General features: G+C 39.9%; 3 protein-coding genes across 4 annotated transcripts in view; 1 reads left to right on the forward strand and 2 right to left on the reverse strand.

Annotated features, from left to right (window-relative positions):
* The window catches only part of dop1a (DOP1 leucine zipper like protein A), a 60,071-nt gene that overhangs the window by 8,765 nt on the left and 28,860 nt on the right, over positions 1 to 22,446 (forward strand). Inside the window, exon 7 of the mRNA XM_034127263.1 lies at positions 1,904 to 2,003. Coding sequence (XP_033983154.1) covers positions 1,904 to 2,003 — 100 coding nt within the window. The remainder of the gene's footprint in view (positions 1 to 1,903; positions 2,004 to 22,446) is intronic.
* On the reverse strand, positions 3,941 to 9,960 carry LOC117480090 (nuclear factor 7, ovary-like). 2 transcript variants are annotated; one of them, XM_034127265.1, is made up of 2 exons: positions 8,989 to 9,960; positions 3,941 to 4,480 (listed from the first exon to the last, which is right to left on the reverse strand). In XM_034127265.1, exons 1-2 carry the CDS (start codon positions 9,768 to 9,770, stop codon positions 4,024 to 4,026), a joined length of 1,239 nt encoding a protein of 412 aa, XP_033983156.1. In that variant the 5' UTR covers positions 9,771 to 9,960; the 3' UTR covers positions 3,941 to 4,023. The 2 variants fall into 2 exon arrangements, with proteins under 2 accessions (XP_033983156.1, XP_033983155.1); XM_034127264.1 differs by lacking the exon at positions 8,989 to 9,960 and adding an exon at positions 6,268 to 6,337 and having other exon boundaries at positions 3,941 to 5,614.
* Positions 12,830 to 15,442, reverse strand: LOC117480091 (nuclear factor 7, ovary-like). The gene is made up of 2 exons (XM_034127266.1): positions 15,255 to 15,442; positions 12,830 to 14,601 (listed from the first exon to the last, which is right to left on the reverse strand). Exon 2 carries the CDS (start codon positions 14,380 to 14,382, stop codon positions 13,027 to 13,029), a length of 1,356 nt encoding a protein of 451 aa, XP_033983157.1. The 5' UTR covers positions 14,383 to 14,601; positions 15,255 to 15,442; the 3' UTR covers positions 12,830 to 13,026.

The raw sequence follows: 22,446 nt of genomic DNA on the forward strand, positions 1-22,446 counted from the left end.
TATCTGTTACGGTTCTTCAACAAAACGTTCACATGTAACAGGTTTATCTCTCATTCAGAACAATGAAAATGCTCATGGAGCACGATGATGTCATAACTCCAATTGACATAATTAGAGCAGCAGACTAATGACGTGGTCACTGGAGTTTAACAGACTGTCTCAGCCTATTCTTTTACGTCTGATGGAGACTTCATACTGACTTCAACATGTTCCACATATTTTAGACATTATTGGTGACGTATGCTTTTAGTTCTAAAGTTTTCAGTTCAAATATTCTGCTGCTTTTTCATGCATTTAGACTTTTATTTTCTTGTTCTTATTTCACATTCAAGTCCCCTCTATTCATGAACCCTTTAAAGTACTCAGCCACACCACTTATATACCAGGTGCGACTGTTGCTCTGAATCTTTCAAATACAAGGTTGCTTGTTTGATTCAAGCTCTTGTAGTCAATATGTCAAGGTATTTATTCCTAACATTTGATCAACTAACTAATGACACACACTCAGAGGATCTTTATAAACGTTTTAAGTATTGCACATCTGTAAACATGACTCTTATAAATCACTTTTAAAACCAGCGATGCACGACAGTGTCAGCTAATCTAAAATAGAAACTTCAATGTTCACATCTTTCTAAATGATTCTACTTTTCAATGACCTACAAATAATCCTAATAATAATCCCATTTTCAATCTTCCAACTGTTCATATTTTTTGGTCAATTAACAAACCTGTTACAAATGTGTTGTTCAACAAATTTGAGCCTTTGCCACATTTATTTGAATTATTTATATAATTCCTACATAATGTGGAAGCTTCCCACTCTATGTTATGTAAATACAAGTCTCACCATGGAAACCTTTGATCTCTGGACACGTCGTTAGCTCAAATATAAACACCTGTGTCATGGAACACGATGATGTCATAACTCCAACTGACATGCTCAGAGCAGCAGACTTCAGATAATGGTTAATGGTCCTGCCCTCAACAGCTCTACGTCAATTATGGGGTGTCATCATATGCCGTTTCCATGGAAACGCATCCCTCGCCATAAAACACGATGTTGTCGTAATGCCTATGAAAAGGGTCAAAACAGCACCACACTTCAGATAATGGTTAACGGTCCAGCCCTCAACAGCTCTTCGTCAATTATGGGGTTTCATCATATGCCGTTTCCATGGAAACGCATCCCTCGCCATAAAAGACGATGTCGCTATAACTCCTATGAAAATGTTCAAAAAGTGCTCAAACTTCCCATGTGTGCTAACAGTCCAGCCGTGAAGACATCTACGGGACAGTTTTGAGATTTCTTCGTTGCCATGGCAACACAATGCTCGCCGTGAAACACGGTTTTCTCATAACTTCAGTAAAAATGCTCCAAATGGCCCAAAACTTCACAGGTTTGGTAACGATGCAGCCATTAACGCATCTAAGCGTATTATGGGATGTCATCAAATGCCGTTGGCATGGCGACAGATCATTCGCCATCAAGTTAGTTCAAAAGTTTGCAGTTCAAATATTCTGCTGCTTTTCTAAGCCTTTTTACTTTCTTTTCTTCTCATCACACATTCAAGCCCCCAGTGTTCATGTATCATTTCAATCTAAATTCTTCACTTTCTTCTTACACATTACATTTCAGCATAGCAGTTTAGCGTCAGCTTTTCAGCATAAAGCATTCCCACTAGCAATTTCTTCAGGAATTGCATTCTCTATTATTAGTACTGATATTGGCATTTTTATCTTCAGATGTTTGTTTGTTTATCTCTCTTCATTTGCAAATGTGTGATAATGATGAATTCTTCGTGGCAGCTTGTAGAATCCACCACCTCAAAAACAGTTCTGGACATGTCTCAGCTAGGACACACATCTGACAGTCACAAATGTTCTGCTCTGTTGTGTTCAGGCGACTCACCCTGACATGATCCGGATCCTGTCTGCAGCTTTGCATGTGGTTTTAAGAAGAGACATGTCCCTCAACCGCAGACTCTACGCCTGGCTGTTGGGTACGAAATACACACACACACACACACACACACACACACACACACACACACACACACACACACACACACACACACACACACACACACACACACACACACACACACACTACTGAGTCAGGTATACCAGGGTTCCTTTTCTTCATATATTTCTGCAGTGTTGCAGAATTTAGAGAAATGCTTTAAAAATCAGGCAATTTTCCATTTGGGGAAGTCCAAGAATGTCAGGTGACCTTTTACCGGAGTATACCCGCAAGGGTGGTGGTCATGTAGGCTTGAGAAAAAGCTGAACAAGTAACACAACTAGAGAGCAGCCCTGAGAGCAGTGACTATCACTCCTTCTCTCGTTCCTTAGGGTTTGTTTAGGCCTAATAATTTTGATAGGATTCATTCTTAATCTCAAGCGGAAACAATAGTCCAACACACGAAATATTTGGCTGATGCGTCCAGTAAAATGCAAGAGTCTGTGGACGGACGGACAGATACAGACGCACACATTCAGACAAACATTGGATGTTCTGGTTGGGATAATAAATCACTGCAATGGCTTTGCAAAACGCTGAATGGGAAAATAAAGTATCAGTTGAATTCCCACCTCAACAAGTTGCGGCATATTCTAAATATTAGGATTACTTCCTCTATATATTTGTATTATTATTATTATTCACAAAACTTTGCAACTTTTTCTCAAAATATTGGAAATCTAATTTTGAAATCTAATCTCAATGTTGTGACTGTTTCTTATACTATACGACAGGGGTGGGGAACCTTTTTCCTCTCAAGGGCCATTTCAATTTTTTCAACATCCTCCGAGGGCCGTACAAATGATTGACCTCTGCTTAAAAATACTAAAACACAGCCCATTCATTTGGCTATAATGATCATATGTGCCTTTACCTCACTGGTTGTAGAAAAAGCTTCTTATATTCGTTAGCATAGCTAGCTAACCAGATGCTAATAACAAAGAAGTTATTGACTGTATGATCAGTATGACAGATGAACAGATCGCCACTGGGCTTTCAACTATATTATATTATATATTATTATTATTATTATTAATATGAAGACTTTTTTTGTTGAATATATAAATATTATCGTGAATGTGGATAAATACTGTATTTTAACAATACGGTATTCTGTTTTTCACATTTGTTATTTTTTTAATTTTTGTATCTGTTCGAAATAAAGATTGAAATAAATAAATAAACTAAAGACACAGCCACGCAAAAACTGCGGCATGTGTACGGCTCCTTATGGCTACTGCAATTTTTGGAAGTGCCGGAGCAACGAGACATATACCACGTGATGACACGTTAGGCTCGTGTTGTGTTTAAGCACCCTGACCTTGGCCAGGAAAAACAGGCACTCGCTTGTTTAATTTTTTTGCGGTCTAGATTTCTTTAATTTTTTTCTTTTTTGCGTGTGTTTATAAATTACCTCGAGGGCCGTACCAAATGGTCTTGCGGGCCGTATACGGCCCGGGGGCCGGAGGTTCCCCACCCCTGTTGTACGACTTTATCCTCTTTAAAATACTTCAACTTCTGTGTTATAAAAAGACTCAAATGAATACTCATGATACAAAAACTTTCAATTTTATTCTTAAAAGTAGTTTAAACAATCAAAACATAATCAGTAATGTAAGGTTACATTTACACTTATTGTGAGGTCAAAATCAAGCCTTCATTTAAATTATAATTAAAGTAAATTATTCAACTATAGAATGTATATCTTTCATGAATGAATAAATGGAAGACAAATGAATCAATGTCCTTGATAATGTAAAGCATTCATGTACAAACAGTTTATTTGGATTATATTTACTGCGGTTTTCATATAGTCACATTTTAAAACGCCGAAATCAGCAGCAAATATTCAGTATTGGATAATCAAATTAATCAATTAAAAAAATAACTGAGGATAGCATCAAATATGAGTTTTTCCCCCTAAAACTCCTAGAACATGTATACCATCATTGACATGCAGGATGGCATTTTGCAAGTACCATTACTCAAGACTTTGGACATTAGCCTGTTGATACAGAGACCTCCGTTGGTGATATCTTCAGTGGGAGTGTGTTCAAGGAGCCAAAGTGTGGAAACAGTCTGTCAGTGAACTTGTGTGTGAAGGTGTGTATGTGTGTGTTAGCATCAGCATCATAGAAGGACAGCTTTCCTTTGACAAAGTCCAGCTGAACTCTGACCCTCTGGAGCTCCTTCACTGAGAGAACTTTATCCTGGAGAGGTGGGGCGACTGCTTTGAGTATTCCATCAATGAGAAGGATTTGCCAGTATCTAGTCGGTGTTTGTCCCTTCTTTTGAAAGGGCTTTACCACACCTAGGCCCCAAAATGCATCATTTCTAACCTCAACATTCCAGCTGTGAATGCCAGAGGTAAAACCCCCAGAGCCCAGGACAACCGGGTTGAAATCATGCCTCTCTGGGTTTTCCGGAAGCTTCTGTTTCTCTCCACATCTCATACTGGTCAGATCCTCAGACAGGATGAGCTCTGCATGAGCAGTGTTTGGATCCAGAATCACATGAGAGTAGGAGACCATGTCCTTCATCTTGTTCCAGATGTTAAAGGTCAGGTTGCCCAGGTGTTTGGCCTGGTCTAACAGAGCCCTTAGGTGCAGCTGTGGATCCTCCAGCTGGAGGCGCTGCTGCACTCTTTTCACTGTTTCCTGGTGGTTCAGCAGGAATAAGACGTCTCCAGCTCTCAGCTCTTCCTCTGTGGCTTTGATTGTTTCTGTAAGAGCTTCTATGTCTCTGCTCAGGGCCGAAATCTTCCCGTCCATCATTGACATCTTCTGTACCTTTTCAATCTTCAGAGCACCCAGCCTAGCCTTTTCCTCCTCTTGTAGAAACTTGTGAAGCTTCTTAAACTGCTCCTTAATTCGCCCCTCTGTTTGTTGCACCTGGACATTAATGTGTTCTGCTGTTTGCCCAAAGTTTCCTTTAATTTGTTCAAAGAGCTTCAGTTTCTCCTGTAAGGGCTTCAGGGATTTCTCGAGCTCCTTTTTGAGGGCTTCGGCTGCTTCATCGACGGGTGTGAAACTGTGGTTGCTGTGTGTTTTTGAATCTGTGCAGATGACACACACTGGTTCCTGATGCTGCTGACAGAAGAGTTTCAGTTTCTCAGAGTGCAGACTGCAGAGAGCTTCTGAGGTTATTTTCTGCAATACGAAGGCCTCACACAGATTCTTTAATGCCAGGTTACATGGTGGATCACATGTCGGGGATATTTTATTACAGCACGGACACATGCAAATTGGTTTCCCCCCCCACCATGTCTGCAGACAGTCTTTACAGAAGCTGTGGCTACATGACAACACAACAGGCTGTTTAAAGATGTCCTTGCAGACAGGACAGATGAGTTCCTCGTCAGATTGAAAAAACATCTGTCTTCGAGTGAATTACAAAACACAGTGGGTCAGTTGTACTTCCTTATGAAGTCCTTTTTATAATGTGAAATCAGCAGCAGTTTGGGGAAGTACTCCTATAAAGGAGATGTGGGCTCCGGGGGTCAGGTTGTTAGCGCACGAGATGCATATGTGTCCCAATGTAAGAACAGGGAATCAGACTTTGCCAGTGATGTTGATTTGTTTAGGGTGTGGTCTGTAACAATAAAGCAAACCATGGAAATATTATTAATAGCACAAACAATTACAAATAATACAGTTAACCCTACTCGAGGGGCACCGATGCAAATGACACAAATCAGGATCGGCCAATAATTAGTTCACACTGTGTTTTCATATCCAGGGCTGAGAAAGAACATTATTATTAATAGCATAATGGTACGTTGTGCGACATATAAAAGATAATATAAAACTGTAATAATGAGCCTTTGAAATATAATGAACATTTGACATGGCGCATGTGAGTCACAGCGCAATGCACGGACAAAGCGGTTCGCCCGTCACCGGCATAAACAGCAGAAGCTCGGTAATGTGTGTCAGACCAGGCAGCGAGGACACTCTGAACATTTAGTCAATTCTTCACACAGTATATCATAACTTACATCTTCACACACAACTTGGGGATGTGTAACTAAATTGTAACGCCAACAAAAATAACCAAACAAATAATAATAAATAAGAAACAAGTAAAAATATATATCATCCAGTAGTTTTAAATGTAAATAGTAATACATATAACAAACCCATCAATAATACACAGCAAACAGAAAAATATCTGGCAAAGATATTGGTGGAAAGCTACAAAATAATCTTCTTCTGTTTGAGGTTTGTAAATATGAATACACTCACCTGTATGCCATAACACAGCCGTAAACAAAGGCAAAAGAAACAGGAGGAGAAAAAACAAGTCCTCTTTGAATATCTCAAAAACTAAAGTAAACCATTGACCACCCAGAGAAGGCGGAGCATATTTCCACCAGACTAAAGAAAAACGTCATTATTGTGAAATGAGATCCAAACACAGATCATGAACACTGTTGGACCACAATCGTTCCTTAGGGTTTGTTTAGGCCTAATCATTTTGATAGGATTCATTCTTAATCTCAAGCGGAAACAATAGTCCAACACACAAAATATTTGGCTGATGCGTCCAGTAAAATGCAAGAGTCTGTGGACGGACGGACAGATACAGACGCACACATTCAGACAAACATCGGATGTTCTTGTTGGGATAATAAATCACTGCAATGGCTTTGCAAAACGCTGAATGGGAAAATAAAGTATCAGTTGAATTCCCACCTCAACAAGTTGCGGCATATTCTAAATATTAGGATTACTTCCTCTATATATGTATTATTATTATTATTATTATTATTATTATTATTATTATTATTATTATTATTATTATTATTATTATTATTATTATTATTATTATTATTCACAAAACTTTGCAACTTTTTCTCAAAATATTGGAAATCTAATTTTGAAATCTAATCTCAATGTTGAAATGTTGTGACTGTTTCTTATACTGTACGACAGGGGTGGGGAACCTTTTTCCTCTCAAGGGCCATTTCAATTTTTTCAACATCTTCTGAGGGCCGTACAATTTATTAACCTCTGCTTAAAAATACTAAAATCACAGCCCATTCATTTGGCCTTTCTTTCATGCTGTGCAAATAAAAAGCAACCTCTTAATCCAGATATCTTACCATGACTCACGTATGCATGCACGTGCACGGTTGTGGCATGACCACCAAAACAGAAAGATATGGACACAAGATGTGTGCAAATGTATTTAGTTTCCTATCCATGTGGACATGATTTAAGTGGGGGGTGGACCTAACCTCCTCTAGGGGGGTCCAGGGGCATGCTCCCCCGGGAAGATTTTTTTTTAAATGTTGAAGTTAAAAGCATCAATCTGGTGCACTTTGAGAGCAACATTAAGAGATCTATGGATACATCTCTCAACACCCATATGAAACAGAACTGTAAGCAGATTTATTTTTCTTTATGGATATTTTACAAATCACTCCCCTTTCAAACTGTATTCTTGTTTATTAATAACAACTTTTTTTTACTGTCATATAGTATTTTATACCTGTTTACTTTATTCTTATTTTTTTATAACTATAATGATCATATAAAGATGTGCCTTTACCTCACTGGTTGGAGAAGCTTCTTATATTCGTTAGCATAGCTAGCTAACCAGATGCTAATAACAACAAAGTTATTGACTGTATGATCAGTATGACAGATGAACAGATCGCCACTGGGCTTACAACTAAAGACACAGCCACGAAAAAACTGAGGCATGTGTACGGCTCCTTATGGGTACTGCAATGTTTGGAAGTGGCGGAGCGACGTTCTGGTGCTCTCAGTCAGAACTGCACCCCTGTCAGACGAGACATACCACGTGATGACACGTTAGGCTTGTGTTGTGTTCAAGGACCCTGACCTTGGCCTGGAAAAACAGGCACTTGCTTGTTTAAATCTTTTGCGGTCTAGATTTCTTTAATCTTTTTCTTTTTTGCGTGTGTTTATAAATTACCTCGAGGGCCATACCAAATTGTCTCCGGCCCGGGGGCTGGAGGTTCCCCACCCTTGCTGTACGACTTTATCCTCTTTAAAATACTTCAACTTCTGTGTTATAAAAAGACTCAAATGAATACTCATGATACAAAAACTTTCAATTTTATTCTTAAAAGTAGTTTAAACAATCAAAACATAATCAGTAATGTAAGGTTACATTTACACTTATTGTGAGGTCAAAATCAAGCCTTAATTTAAATTATAATTAAAGTAAATTATTCAACTATAGAATGTATATCTTTCATGAATGAATAAATGGAAGACAAATGAATCAATGTCCTTGATAATGTAAAGCATTCATGTACAAACAGTTTATTTGGATTATATTTACAATTCATCTTTTTTTTCTTTCATATTGTCACATTTTAAACGCCGAAATCAGCAGCAAATATTCAGTATTGGATAATCAAATTAATCAATTAAAAAATAACCTGAGGATAGCATCAAATATGAGTTTTTTCCCCCTAAAACTCCTAGAACATGTATACCATCATTGACATGCAGGATGGCATTTTGCAAGTACCATTACTCAAGACTTTGGACATTAGCCTGTTGATACAGAGACCTCCGTTGGTGATATCTTCAGTGGGAGTGTGTTCAAGGAGCCAAAGTGTGGAAACAGTCTGTCAGTGAACTTGTGTGTGAAGGTGTGTATGTGTGTGTTAGCATCAGCATCATAGAAGGACAGCTTTCCTTTGACAAAGTCCAGCTGAACTCTGACCCTCTGGAGCTCCTTCACTGAGAGAACTTTATCCTGGAGCGGTGGGGCGACTGCTTTGAGTATTCCATCAATGAGAAGGATTGCCAGTAGCTAGTTGGTGTTTGTCCCTTTGTCTCCACACCTAGGACCCAATATGCATCATTTCTAACCTCAACATTCCAGCTGTGAATGCCAGAGGTAAAACCCCCAGAGCCCAGGACCAGGACGTCATGCCTCTCTGGGTTTTCCGGAAGCTTCTGTTCTCTCCACATCTCATACTGGTCAGATCCTCAGACAGGATGAGCTCTGCATGAGCAGTGTTTGGATCCAGAATCACATGAGAGTAGGAGACCATGTCCTTCATCTTGTTCCAGATGTTAAAGGTCAGGTTGCCCAGGTGTTTGGCCTGGTCTAACAGAGCCCCTAGGTGCAGCTGTGGATCCTCCAGCTGGAGGCGCTGCTGCACTCTTTTCACTGTTTGCTGGTGTTTCAGCAGAAATAAGACGTCTCCAGCTCTCAGCTCTTCCTCTGTGGCTTTGATTGTTTCTGTAAGAGCTTCTATGTCTCTGCTCAGGGCCGAAATCTTCCCGTCCATCATTGACATCTTCTGTACCTTTTCAATCTCCAGAGCACCCAGCCTAGCCTTTTCCTCCTCTTGTAGAAACTTGTGAAGCTTCTTAAACTGCTCCTTAATTCGCCCCTCTGTTTGTTGCACCTGGACATTAATGTGTTCTGCTGTTTGCCCAAAGTTTCCTTTAATTTGTTCAAAGAGTTTCAGTTTCTCCTGTAAGGGCTTCAGGGATTTCTCGAGCTCCTTTTTGAGGGCTTTGGCTGCTTCATCGACGGGTGTGAAACTGTGGTTGCTGTGTGTTTTTGAATCTCTGCAGATGACACACACTGGTTCCTGATGCTGCTGACAGAAGAGTTTCAGTTTCTCAGAGTGCAGACTGCAGAGAGCTTCTGAGGTTATTCTCTGCAATACGAAGGTCTCACACAGATTCTTTAATGCCAGGTTACATGGTGGATCACATGTCGGGGATATTTTATTACAGCACGGACACATGCAAATTAGTTGCCCCCCCCCACCATGTCTGCAGACAGTCTTTACAGAAGCTGTGGCTACATGACAACACAACAGGCTGTTTAAAGATGTCCTTGCAGACAGGACAGATGAGTTCCTCGTCAGATGGAAAAAACATCTGTCTTCGAGTGAATTACAAAACAGACAGTGGGTCAGTTGTACTTCCTTATGAAGTCCTTTTTATAATGTGAAATCAGCAGCAGTTTGGGGAAGTACTCGTATAAAGGAGATGTGGGCTCCGGGGGTCAGGTTGTTAGCGCACGAGATGCATATGTGTCCCAATGTAAGAACAGGGAATCAGACTTTGCCAGTGATGTTGATTTGTTTAGGGTGTGGTCTGTAACAATAAAGCAAACCATGGAAATATTATTAATAGCACAAACAATTACAAATAATACAGTTAACCCTACTCGAGGGGCACCGATGCAAATGACACAAATCAGGATCGGCCAATAATTAGTTCACACTGTGTTTTCATATCCAGGGCTGAGAAAGAACATTATTATTAATAGCATAATGGTACGTTGTGCGACATATAAAAGATAATATAAAACTGTAATAATGAGCCTTTGAAATATAATGAACATTTGACATGGCGCATGTGAGTCACAGCGCAATGCACGGACAAAGCGGTTCGCCCGTCAGCGGCATAAACAGCAGAAGCTCGGTAATGTGTGTCAGACCAGGCAGCGAGGACACTCTGAACATTTAGTCAATTCTTCACACAGTATATCATAACTTACATCTTCACACACAACTTGGGGATGTGTAACTAAATTGTAACGCCAACAAAATAACCAAACAAATAATAATAAATAAAGAAACAAGTAAAAATATATATCATCCAGTAGTTTTAAATGTAAATAGTAATACATATAACAAACCCATCAATAATACACAGCAAACAGAAAAATATCTGGCAAAGATATTGGTGGAAAGCTACAAAATAATCTTCTTCTGTTTGAGGTTTGTAAATATGAATACACTCACCTGTATGCCTTAACACAGCCGTAAACAAAGGCAAAAGAAACAGGAGGAGAAAAAACAAGTCCTCTTTGAATATCTCAAAAACTAAAGTAAACCATTGACCACCCAGAGAAGGCGGAGCATATTTCCACCAGACTAAAGAAAACGTCATTATTGTGAAATGAGATCCAAACACAGATCATGAACACTGTTGGACCACAATCGTTCCTTAGGGTTTGTTTAGGCCTAATCATTTTGATAGGATTCATTCTTAATCTCAAGCGGAAACAATAGTCCAACACACAAAATATTTGGCTGATGCGTCCAGTAAAATGCAAGAGTCTGTGGACGGACGGACAGATACAGACGCACACATTCAGACAAACATCGGATGTTCTGGTTGGGATAATAAATCACTGCAATGGCTTTGCAAAACGCTGAATGGGAAAATAAAGTATCAGTTGAATTCCCACCTCAACAAGTTGCGGCATATTCTAAATATTAGGATTACTTCCTCTATATATTTATTATTATTATTATTATTATTATTATTATTATTATTATTATTATTATTATTATTATTCACAAAACTTTGCAACTTTTTCTCAAAATATTGGAAATCTAATTTTGAAATCTAATCTCAATGTTGAAATGTTGTGACTGTTTCTTATACTGTACGACAGGGGTGGGGAACCTTTTTCCTCTCAAGGGCCATTTCAATTTTTTCAACATCCTCCGAGGGCCGTACAATTTATTAACCTCTGCTTAAAAATACTAAAATCACAGCCCATTCATTTGGCCTTTCTTTCATGCTGTGCAAATAAAAAGCAACCTCTTAATCCAGATATCTTACCATGACTCACGTATGCATGCACGTGCACGGTTGTGGCATGACCACCAAAACAGAAAGATATGGACACAAGATGTGTGCAAATGTATTTAGTTTCCTATCCATGTGGACATGATTTAAGTGGGGGGTGGACCTAACCTCCTCTAGGGGGGTCCAGGGGCATGCTCCCCCAGGAAGATTTTTTTTTAAATGTTGAAGTTAAAAGCATCAATCTGGTGCACTTTGAGAGCAACATTAAGAGATCTATGGATACATCTCTCAACACCCATATGAAACAGAACTGTAAGCAGATTTATTTTTCTTTATGGATATTTTACAAATCACTCCCCTTTCAAACTGTATTCTTGTTTATTAATAACAACTTTTTTTTACTGTCATATAGTATTTTATACCTGTTTACTTTATTCTTATTTTTTTATAACTATAATGATCATATAAAGATGTGCCTCTACCTCACTGGTTGTAGAAAAAGCTTCTTATATTCGTTAGCATAGCTAGCTAACCAGATGCTAATAACAACAAAGTTATTGACTGTATGATCAGTATGACAGATGAACAGATCGCCACTGGGCTTTACAACTAAAGACACAGCCACGAAAAAACTGCGGCATGTGTACGGCTCCTTATGGGTACTGCAATGTTTGGAAGTGGCGGAGCGACGTTCTGGTGCTCTCAGTCAGAACTGCACCCCTGTCAGACGAGACATATACCACGTGATGACACGTTAGGCTTGTGTTGTGTTCAAGGACCCTGACCTTGGCCTGGAAAAACAGGCACTTGCTTGTTTAAATCTTTTGCGGTCTAGATTTCTTTAATCTTTTTCTTTTTTGCGTGTGTTTATAAATTACCTCGAGGGCCATACCAAATTGTCTCCGGCCCGGGGGCTGGAGGTTCCCCACCCCTGCTGTACGACTTTATCCTCTTTAAAATACTTCAACTTCTGTGTTATAAAAAGACTCAAATGAATACTCATGATACAAAAACTTTCAATTTTATTCTTAAAAGTAGTTTAAACAATCAAAACATAATCAGTAATGTAAGGTTACATTTACACTTATTGTGAGGTCAAAATCAAGCCTTCATTTAAATTATAATTAAAGTAAATTATTCAACTATAGAATGTATATCTTTCATGAATGAATAAATGGAAGACAAATGAATCAATGTCCTTGATAATGTAAAGCATTCATGTACAAACAGTTTATTTGGATTATATTTACTGCGGTTTTCATATTGTCACATTTTAAACGCCGAAATCAGCAGCAAATATTCAGTATTGGATAATCAAATTAATCAATTAAAAAATAACCTGAGGATAGCATCAAATATGAGTTTTTTCCCCCTAAAACTCCTAGAACATGTATACCATCATTGACATGCAGGATGGCATTTTGCAAGTACCATTACTCAAGACTTTGGACATTAGCCTGTTGATACAGAGACCTCCGTTGGTGATATCTTCAGTGGGAGTGTGTTCAAGGAGCCAAAGTGTGGAAACAGTCTGTCAGTGAACTTGTGTGTGAAGGTGTGTATGTGTGTGTTAGCATCAGCATCATAGAAGGACAGCTTTCCTTTGACAAAGTCCAGCTGAACTCTGACCCTCTGGAGCTCCTTCACTGAGAGAACTTTATCCTGGAGCGGTGGGGCGACTGCTTTGAGTATTCCATCAATGAGAAGGATTTGCCAGTAGCTAGTTGGTGTTTGTCCCTTTGTCTCCACACCTAGGACCCAATATGCATCATTTCTAACCTCAACATTCCAGCTGTGAATGCCAGAGGTAAAACCCCCAGAGCCCAGGACCAGGACGTCATGCCTCTCTGGGTTTTCCGGAAGCTTCTGTTTCTCTCCACATCTCATACTGGTCAGATCCTCAGACAGGATGAGCTCTGCATGAGCAGTGTTTGGATCCAGAATCACATGAGAGTAGGAGACCATGTCCTTCATCTTGTTCCAGATGTTAAAGGTCAGGTTGCCCAGGTGTTTGGCCTGGTCTAACAGAGCCCTTAGGTGCAGCTGTGGATCCTCCAGCTGGAGGCGCTGCTGCACTCTTTTCACTGTTTGCTGGTGTTTCAGCAGAAATAAGACGTCTCCAGCTCTCAGCTCTTCCTCTGTGGCTTTGATTGTTTCTGTAAGAGCTTCTATGTCTCTGCTCAGGGCCGAAATCTTCCCGTCCATCATTGACATCTTCTGTACCTTTTCAATCTCCAGAGCACCCAGCCTAGCCTTTTCCTCCTCTTGTAGAAACTTGTGAAGCTTCTTAAACTGCTCCTTAATTCGCCCCTCTGTTTGTTGCACCTGGACATTAATGTGTTCTGCTGTTTGCCCAAAGTTTCCTTTAATTTGTTCAAAGAGTTTCAGTTTCTCCTGTAAGGGCTTCAGGGATTTCTCGAGCTCCTTTTTGAGGGCTTTGGCTGCTTCATCGACGGGTGTGAAACTGTGGTTGCTGTGTGTTTTTGAATCTCTGCAGATGACACACACTGGTTCCTGATGCTGCTGACAGAAGAGTTTCAGTTTCTCAGAGTGCAGACTGCAGAGAGCTTCTGAGGTTATTCTCTGCAATACGAAGGTCTCACACAGATTCTTTAATGCCAGGTTACATGGTGGATCACATGTCGGGGATATTTTATTACAGCACGGACACATGCAAATTAGTTGCCCCCCCCACCATGTCTGCAGACAGTCTTTACAGAAGCTGTGGCTACATGACAACACAACAGGCTGTTTAAAGATGTCCTTGCAGACAGGACAGATGAGTTCCTCGTCAGATGGAAAAAACATCTGTCTTCGAGTGAATTACAAAACAGACAGTGGGTCAGTTGTACTTCCTTATGAAGTCCTTTTTATAATGTGAAATCAGCAGCAGTTTGGGGAAGTACTCGTATAAAGGAGATGTGGGCTCCGGGGGTCAGGTTGTTAGCGCACGAGATGCATATGTGTCCCAATGTAAGAACAGGGAATCAGACTTTGCCAGTGATGTTGATTTGTTTAGGGTGTGGTCTGTAACAATAAAGCAAACCATGGAAATATTATTAATAGCACAAACAATTACAAATAATACAGTTAACCCTACTCGAGGGGCACCGATGCAAATGACACAAATCAGGATCGGCCAATAATTTGTTCACACTGTGTTTTCATATCCAGGGCTGAGAAAGAACATTATTATTAATAGCATAATGGTACGTTGTGCGACATATAAAAGATAATATAAAACTGTAATAATGAGCCTTTGAAATATAATGAACATTTGACATGGCGCATGTGAGTCACAGCGCAATGCACGGACAAAGCGGTTCGCCCGTCAGCGGCATAAACAGCAGAAGCTCGGTAATGTGTGTCAGACCAGGCAGCGAGGACACTCTGAACATTTAGTCAATTCTTCACACAGTATATCATAACTTACATCTTCACACACAACTTGGGGATGTGTAACTAAATTGTAACGCCAACAAAATAACCAAACAAATAATAATAAATAAAGAAACAAGTAAAAATATATATCATCCAGTAGTTTTAAATGTAAATAGTAATAAATATAACAAACCCATCAATAATACACAGCAAACAGAAAAATATCTGGCAAAGATATTGGTGGAAAGCTACAAAATAATCTTCTTCTGTTTGAGGTTTGTAAATATGAATACACTCACCTGTATGCCTTAACACAGCCGTAAACAAAGGCAAAAGAAACAGGAGGAGAAAAAACAAGTCCTCTTTGAATATCTCAAAAACTAAAGTAAACCATTGACCACCCAGAGAAGGCGGAGCATATTTCCACCAGACTAAAGAAAACGTCATTATTGTGAAATGAGATCCAAACACAGATCATGAACACTGTTGGACCACAATCGTTCCTTAGGGTTTGTTTAGGCCTAATCATTTTGATAGGATTCATTCTTAATCTCAAGCGGAAACAATAGTCCAACACACAAAATATTTGGCTGATGCATCCAGTAAAATGCAAGAGTCTGTGGACGGACGGACAGATACAGACGCACACATTCAGACAAACATCGGATGTTCTGGTTGGGATAATAAATCACTGCAATGGCTTTGCAAAACGCTGAATGGGAAAATAAAGTATCAGTTGAATTCCCACCTCAACAAGTTGCGGCATATTCTAAATATTAGGATTACTTCCTCTATATATGTATTATTATTATTATTATTATTATTATTATTATTATTCACAAAACTTTGCAACTTTTTCTCAAAATATTGGAAATCTAATTTTGAAATCTAATCTCAATGTTGAAATGTTGTGACTGTTTCTTATACTGTACGACAGGGGTGGGGAACCTTTTTCCTCTCAAGGGCCATTTCAATTTTTTCAACATCCTCCGAGGGCCGTACAATTTATTAACCTCTGCTTAAAAATACTAAAATCACAGCCCATTCATTTGGCCTTTCTTTCATGCTGTGCAAATAAAAAGCAACCTCTTAATCCAGATATCTTACCATGACTCACGTATGCATGCACGTGCACGGTTGTGGCATGACCACCAAAACAGAAAGATATGGACACAAGATGTGTGCAAATGTATTTAGTTTCCTATCCATGTGGACATGATTTAAGTGGGGGGTGGACCTAACCTCCTCTAGGGGGGTCCGGGGGGCATGCTCCCCCAGGAAGATTTTTTTTTAAATGTTGAAGTTAAAAGCATCAATCTGGTGCACTTTGAGAGCAACATTAAGAGATCTATGGATACATCTCTCAACACCCATATGAAACAGAACTGTAAGCAGATTTATTTTTCTTTATGGATATTTTACAAATCACTCCCCTTTCAAACTGTATTCTTGTTTATTAATAACAACTTTTTTTTACTGTCATATAGTATTTTATACCTGTTTACTTTATTCTTATTTTTTTATAACTATAATGATCATATAAAGATGTGCCTCTACCTCACTGGTTGTAGAAAAAGCTTCTTATATTCGTTAGCATAGCTAGCTAACCAGATGCTAATAACAACAAAGTTATTGACTGTATGATCAGTATGACAGATGAACAGATCGCCACTGGGCTTTCAACTAAAGACACAGCCACGAAAAAACTGCGGCATGTGTACGGCTCCTTATGGGTACTGCAATTTTAGGAAGTGGCGGAGCGACGTTCTGGTGCTCTCAGTCAGAACTGCACCCCTGTCAGACGAGACATATACCACGTGATGACACGTTAGGCTTGTGTTGTGTTCAAGGACCCTGATCTTGGCCTGGAAAAACAGGCACTTGCTTGTTTAAATCTTTTGCGGTCTAGATTTCTTTAATCTTTTTCTTTTTTGCGTGTGTTTATAAATTACCTCGAGGGCCATACCAAATTGTCTCCGGCCCGGGGGCTGGAGGTTCCCCACCCTTGCTGTACGACTTTATCCTCTTTAAAATACTTCAACTTCTGTGTTATAAAAAGACTCAAATGAATACTCATGATACAAAAACTTTCAATTTTATTCTTAAAAGTAGTTTAAACAATCAAAACATAATCAGTAATGTAAGGTTACATTTACACTTATTGTGAGGTCAAAATCAAGCCTTAATTTAAATTATAATTAAAGTAAATTATTCAACTATAGAATGTATATCTTTCATGAATGAATAAATGGAAGACAAATGAATCAATGTCCTTGACATTAAAGCATTCATGTACAAACAGTTTATTTGGATTATATTTACAATTCATCTTTTTTTTCTTTCATATTGTCACATTTTAAACGCCGAAATCAGCAGCAAATATTCAGTATTGGATAATCAAATTAATCAATTAAAAAATAACCTGAGGATAGCATCAAATATGAGTTTTTTCCCCCTAAAACTCCTAGAACATGTATACCATCATTGACATGCAGGATGGCATTTTGCAAGTACCATTACTCAAGACTTTGGACATTAGCCTGTTGATACAGAGACCTCCGTTGGTGATATCTTCAGTGGGAGTGTGTTCAAGGAGCCAAATTGTGGAAACAGCCTGTCGGTGAACTTGTGTGTGAAGGTGTGTATGTGTGTGTTAGCATCAGCATCATAGAAGGACAGCTTTCCTTTGACAAAGTCCAGCTGAACTCTGACCCTCTGGAGCTCCTTCACTGAGAGAACTTTATCCTGGAGCGGTGGGGCGACTGCTTTGAGTATTCCATCAATGAGAAGGATTTGCCAGTATCTAGTTGGTGTTTGTCCCTTTGTCTCCACACCTAGGACCCAATATGCATCATTTCTAACCTCAACATTCCAGCTGTGAATGCCAGAGGTAAAACCCCCAGAGCCCAGGACAACCGGGTTGAAATCATGCCTCTCTGGGTTTTCCGGAAGCTTCTGTTTCTCTCCACATCTCATACTGGTCAGATCCTCAGACAGGATGAACTCTGCATGAGCAGTGTTTGGATCCAGAATCACATGAGAGTAGGAGACCATGTCCTTCATCTTGTTCCAGATGTTAAAGGTCAGGTTGCCCAGGTGTTTGGCCTGGTCTAACAGAGCCCCTAGGTGCAGCTGTGGATCCTCCAGCTGGAGGCGCTGCTGCACTCTTTTCACTGTTTCCTGGTGGTTCAGCAGGAATAAGACGTCTCCAGCTCTCAGCTCTTCCTCTGTGGCTTTGATTGTTTCTGTAAGAGCTTCTATGTCTCTGCTCAGGGCCGAAATCTTCCCGTCCATCATTGACATCTTCTGTACCTTTTCAATCTCCAGAGCACCCAGCCTAGCCTTTTCCTCCTCTTGTAGAAACTTGTGAAGCTTCTTAAACTGCTCCTTAATTCGCCCCTCTGTTTGTTGCACCTGGACATTAATGTGTTCTGCTGTTTGCCCAAAGTTTCCTTTAATTTGTTCAAAGAGTTTCAGTTTCTCCTGTAAGGGCTTCAGGGATTTCTCGAGCTCCTTTTTGAGGGCTTTGGCTGCTTCATCGACGGGTGTGAAACTGTGGTTGCTGTGTGTTTTTGAATCTCTGCAGATGACACACACTGGTTCCTGATGCTGCTGACAGAAGAGTTTCAGTTTCTCAGAGTGCAGACTGCAGGTTATTTTCTGCAATACGAAGGTCTCACACAGATTCTTTAATGCCAGGTTACATGGTGGCTCACATGTCGGGGATATTTTATTACAGCACGGACACATGCAAATTAGTTGCCCCCCCCACCATGTCTGCAGACAGTCTTTACAGAAGCTGTGGCTACATGACAACACAACAGGCTGTTTAAAGATGTCCTTGCAGACAGGACAGATGAGTTCCTCGTCAGATTGAAAAAACATCTGTCTTCGAGTGAATTACAAAACACAGTGGGTCAGTTGTACTTCCTTATGAAGTCCTTTTTATAATGTGAAATCAGCAGCAGTTTGGGGAAGTACTCGTATAAAGGAGATGTGGGCTCCGGGGGTCAGGTTGTTAGCGCACGAGATGCATATGTGTCCCAATGTAAGAACAGGGAATCAGACTTTGCCAGTGATGTTGATTTGTTTAGGGTGTGGTCTGTAACAATAAAGCAAACCATGGAAATATTATTAATAGCACAAACAATTACAAATAATACAGTTAACCCTACTCGAGGGGCACCGATGCAAATGACACAAATCAGGATCGGCCAATAATTAGTTCACACTGTGTTTTCATATCCACGGCTGAGAAAGAACATTATTATTAATAGCATAATGGTACGTTGTGCGACATATAAAAGATAATATAAAACTGTAATAATGAGCCTTTGAAATATAATTAACATTTGACATGGCGCATGTGAGTCACAGCGCAATGCACGGACAAAGCGGTTCGCCCGTCACCGGCATAAACAGCAGAAGCTCGGTAATGTGTGTCAGACCAGGCAGCGAGGACACTCTGAACATTTAGTCAATTCTTCACACAGTATATCATAACTTACATCTTCACACACAACTTGGGGATGTGTAACTAAATTGTAACGCCAACAAAATAACCAAACACATAATAATAATAATAATAATAATGCATCACATTTTTTATTAGAGCGCTTTTGCAGGTGTTCAAAGCGCTTTACACATATTAGACATGTAAGAGTCATTACTGTGGACATTACCCACAAGAGCAAATTCGGGTGAAGTGTCTTGCCCAAGGACACAACAGCCTGACACAGTGGCGGCTGAGGCGGGTTTCGAACTGGAGTTCACCAAAGCCCCTTGATCTGATGATCAACGCTCTAACCCAGGGGTTCCCAACCCCCGGTCCGCGGACCGGTACCGGGCCGCGGAGGTGTTACTGCCGGGCCGCGAAATAGCTGTGAGTTTATCGTAATATTTGCAGAATTATAAATATATAAAGATATTTTATCATAATATTTTTTTCAAAAAGTGTGTAATTTTCGCACCTATGCCACCAGTCATATTATTTCATCCAGTAGCTAGTTAATCTTTCACCAGAAAACCGTTGAAAATGGCTTTTATGATGTTCCGAGGGATTCGGCGGCTCAGCCTAAGGTCTCAGCCTCTTGTGCGCACGAGAATGTTACCGGTGCGCCAAGTAGGAAGAGGAGCGCACAGGAGACAACCGTTTGATTGCAGACTGTTATGTTTATGTGGGGAAATGGTGGTGCATACATTATTTGAGATATATTTCAAAGTCGGACTTCATTTTAAGGACATGTCGGCCAGGGGTGTAGAGCTATTTGTTTAAGCACCGGATTGGCAAAACAGGAGAGTAAACCAGTCTGCCTTGATCTATGAATTAATGTCCGGGACTCTCACGGTATCTGCTGCCCGCAGCTGTTTTATACTGTAGAAGGAAAACCTCCTTCACTTCATGAAATGGCTGCAGCATCAGGAGGCAGCGGGACGTATACTCCGCCTCTGAGAAGTGCAGCACCAGCGGGTAAAGAGCTGTGCCTTTTTACGCACCGCCTTCGCTGTGTTTAACTTTGTCAGAACAGCTTAAGAGTGACTGCAGGCTGCTATGTGTTAACCACACACACCTCTACACACATCTCTACACACATCGAACTGCCCGATTACTCCCCCTTTTATTAGTTTTATGAAGGAGATGTCCAGTCAGTCACCAAGGCGCATGATGTGTGTGTGTATGTGCTCTGCTCAGCTCAGCTCTGTGTGTTCGGTGTGTTTGTGTCTGTCCGACACCGGCATTTGTTTTCAAATGTTTATGAACAGTAATTTACACGCATATGGCTAACTCCATATATGCGGCTGTTCCCAAAATAAATTAGTTTAATCTTAATCTCGATGTAGTGCTAAATGCTGTCGGAGTGCACCGGAACGAACGACACTATCATAATATCTTCTGAAAACAAATGCCAGTGTCACACACACACACACACACACACACACACACACACACACACACACACACACCCTGGCGACCGGACACGTTGACTTATCTGTTTTCCCGTTTTGGTTTAAAAACTGAATAACGTCAGTTTTTTGGTTTTCCGAAAAACCAAAAAACAACACTGGTTATTTTTTAAACTTTGTTAATATGTTTTGGATGCAAATTGTTCTAGTATTTGTTCAGGCTGTTACATACAATTAGCCTCTGTTGCTACCTGCTGGTGGTGAGTAAATATTAAAATCAGTTAAAATTGACAACCGGTCCGCGATTTTTTTTTAATGTATCTGCCGGTCCTTGGCACAATAAAGGTTGGGAACCCCTGCTCTAACCCACTGCGCCAAAATCGCTGCACCAAAATCGCCCCAATAACTAAAGAACCTAGTAAAAATATATATCATCCAGTAGTTTTAAATGTAAATACATATAACAAACCCATCAATAATACACAGCAAACAGAAACATATCTGGCAAAGATATTGGTGGAAAGCTACAAAATAATCTTCTTCTGTTTGAGGTTTATAAATATGAATACACTCACCTGTATGCCTTAACACAGCCGTAAACAAAGGCAAAAGAAACAGGAGGAGAAAAAACAAGTCCTATTTGAATATCTCAAAAACTAAAGTAACCCATTGACCACCCAGATAAGGCGGAGCATATTTCCACCAGACTAAAGAAAATGTCATTATTGTGAAATGAGGAACACGGATTGCAAGGTGGGTATTTTACTTTTCTGATTTCCACATTCTCTCATACCACCACATACACAAGAAGCAGGCCACAGTTATCCTGACTGCTCTGTCTGAGCCTAACCCCAGCCCCCCCCCTCCTGAATCCCACACAGGTGCCCGAAAATAAACGTTATCAACAGATACTCTCTCATTTTAATTTATGTAGCTCTCTACACCTAATCCATGCATACTTGTGTCTAAGATGTGTCTCACTGTTCATTGATCCCCAATAAAAAACATGTTGACTTGCATATATCAATACATTTACATGGACAGCTGTGGGAACCCTGGTGTACAAACCTTTACACACCCATTGCTCTGTTTTGTGATTTGCTCCGGCACTATGTTTTGAATGCTGTGTTCCGGTTGTATTTCTCTTTTGTGAAACACACGGTAGGCTCATATCTGCTGTAGTCTCACTTTATTTTCTCTTGTTTGCAACTCGCTGCGGATGAACTTGCTGGTAAGTGTCTGCATGCCTAAGGATGGAAGATGAATGCATCAAGCTTATATTATTTTTAACAGCAACTTTCAATGATAGCAACCTTAGACTCTCTAAAAAAAGTCAACGTAGCCTCCAAGTCTAAAAAGAAGTGAATGTGACTTAAAGCTGCATTATTTCAAATGACCAGAAGGGAAGTATCCACTGACTGTAAGAATACATCTGATTGTATAGAAGTCTCTCACCTCACTTGACATTTTCCTAATGAGTTTAAAGTCTGAATTGCTAGTTTTTAATCTTCTCCAATTCTGCACGATGGTTATTTTGTAAACTATGATCCCATGTATCAGACCTTGTAGAGAAGTAGCAAAGAATAT

This window comes from Trematomus bernacchii, unplaced genomic scaffold (assembly GCF_902827165.1).
Source record: "Trematomus bernacchii unplaced genomic scaffold, fTreBer1.1, whole genome shotgun sequence".
Lineage (NCBI taxonomy): Eukaryota > Metazoa > Chordata > Actinopteri > Perciformes > Nototheniidae > Trematomus > Trematomus bernacchii.

Excerpts from the sequence above, each read along its gene's own strand:
- LOC117480090 (XM_034127264.1), bottom strand. The coding sequence starts at position 5,397 with ATGTTTTTTCAATCTGACGAGGAACTCATCTGTCCTGTCTGCAAGGAC.
- LOC117480091 (XM_034127266.1), bottom strand. The coding sequence starts at position 14,382 with ATGTTTTTTCCATCTGACGAGGAACTCATCTGTCCTGTCTGCAAGGAC.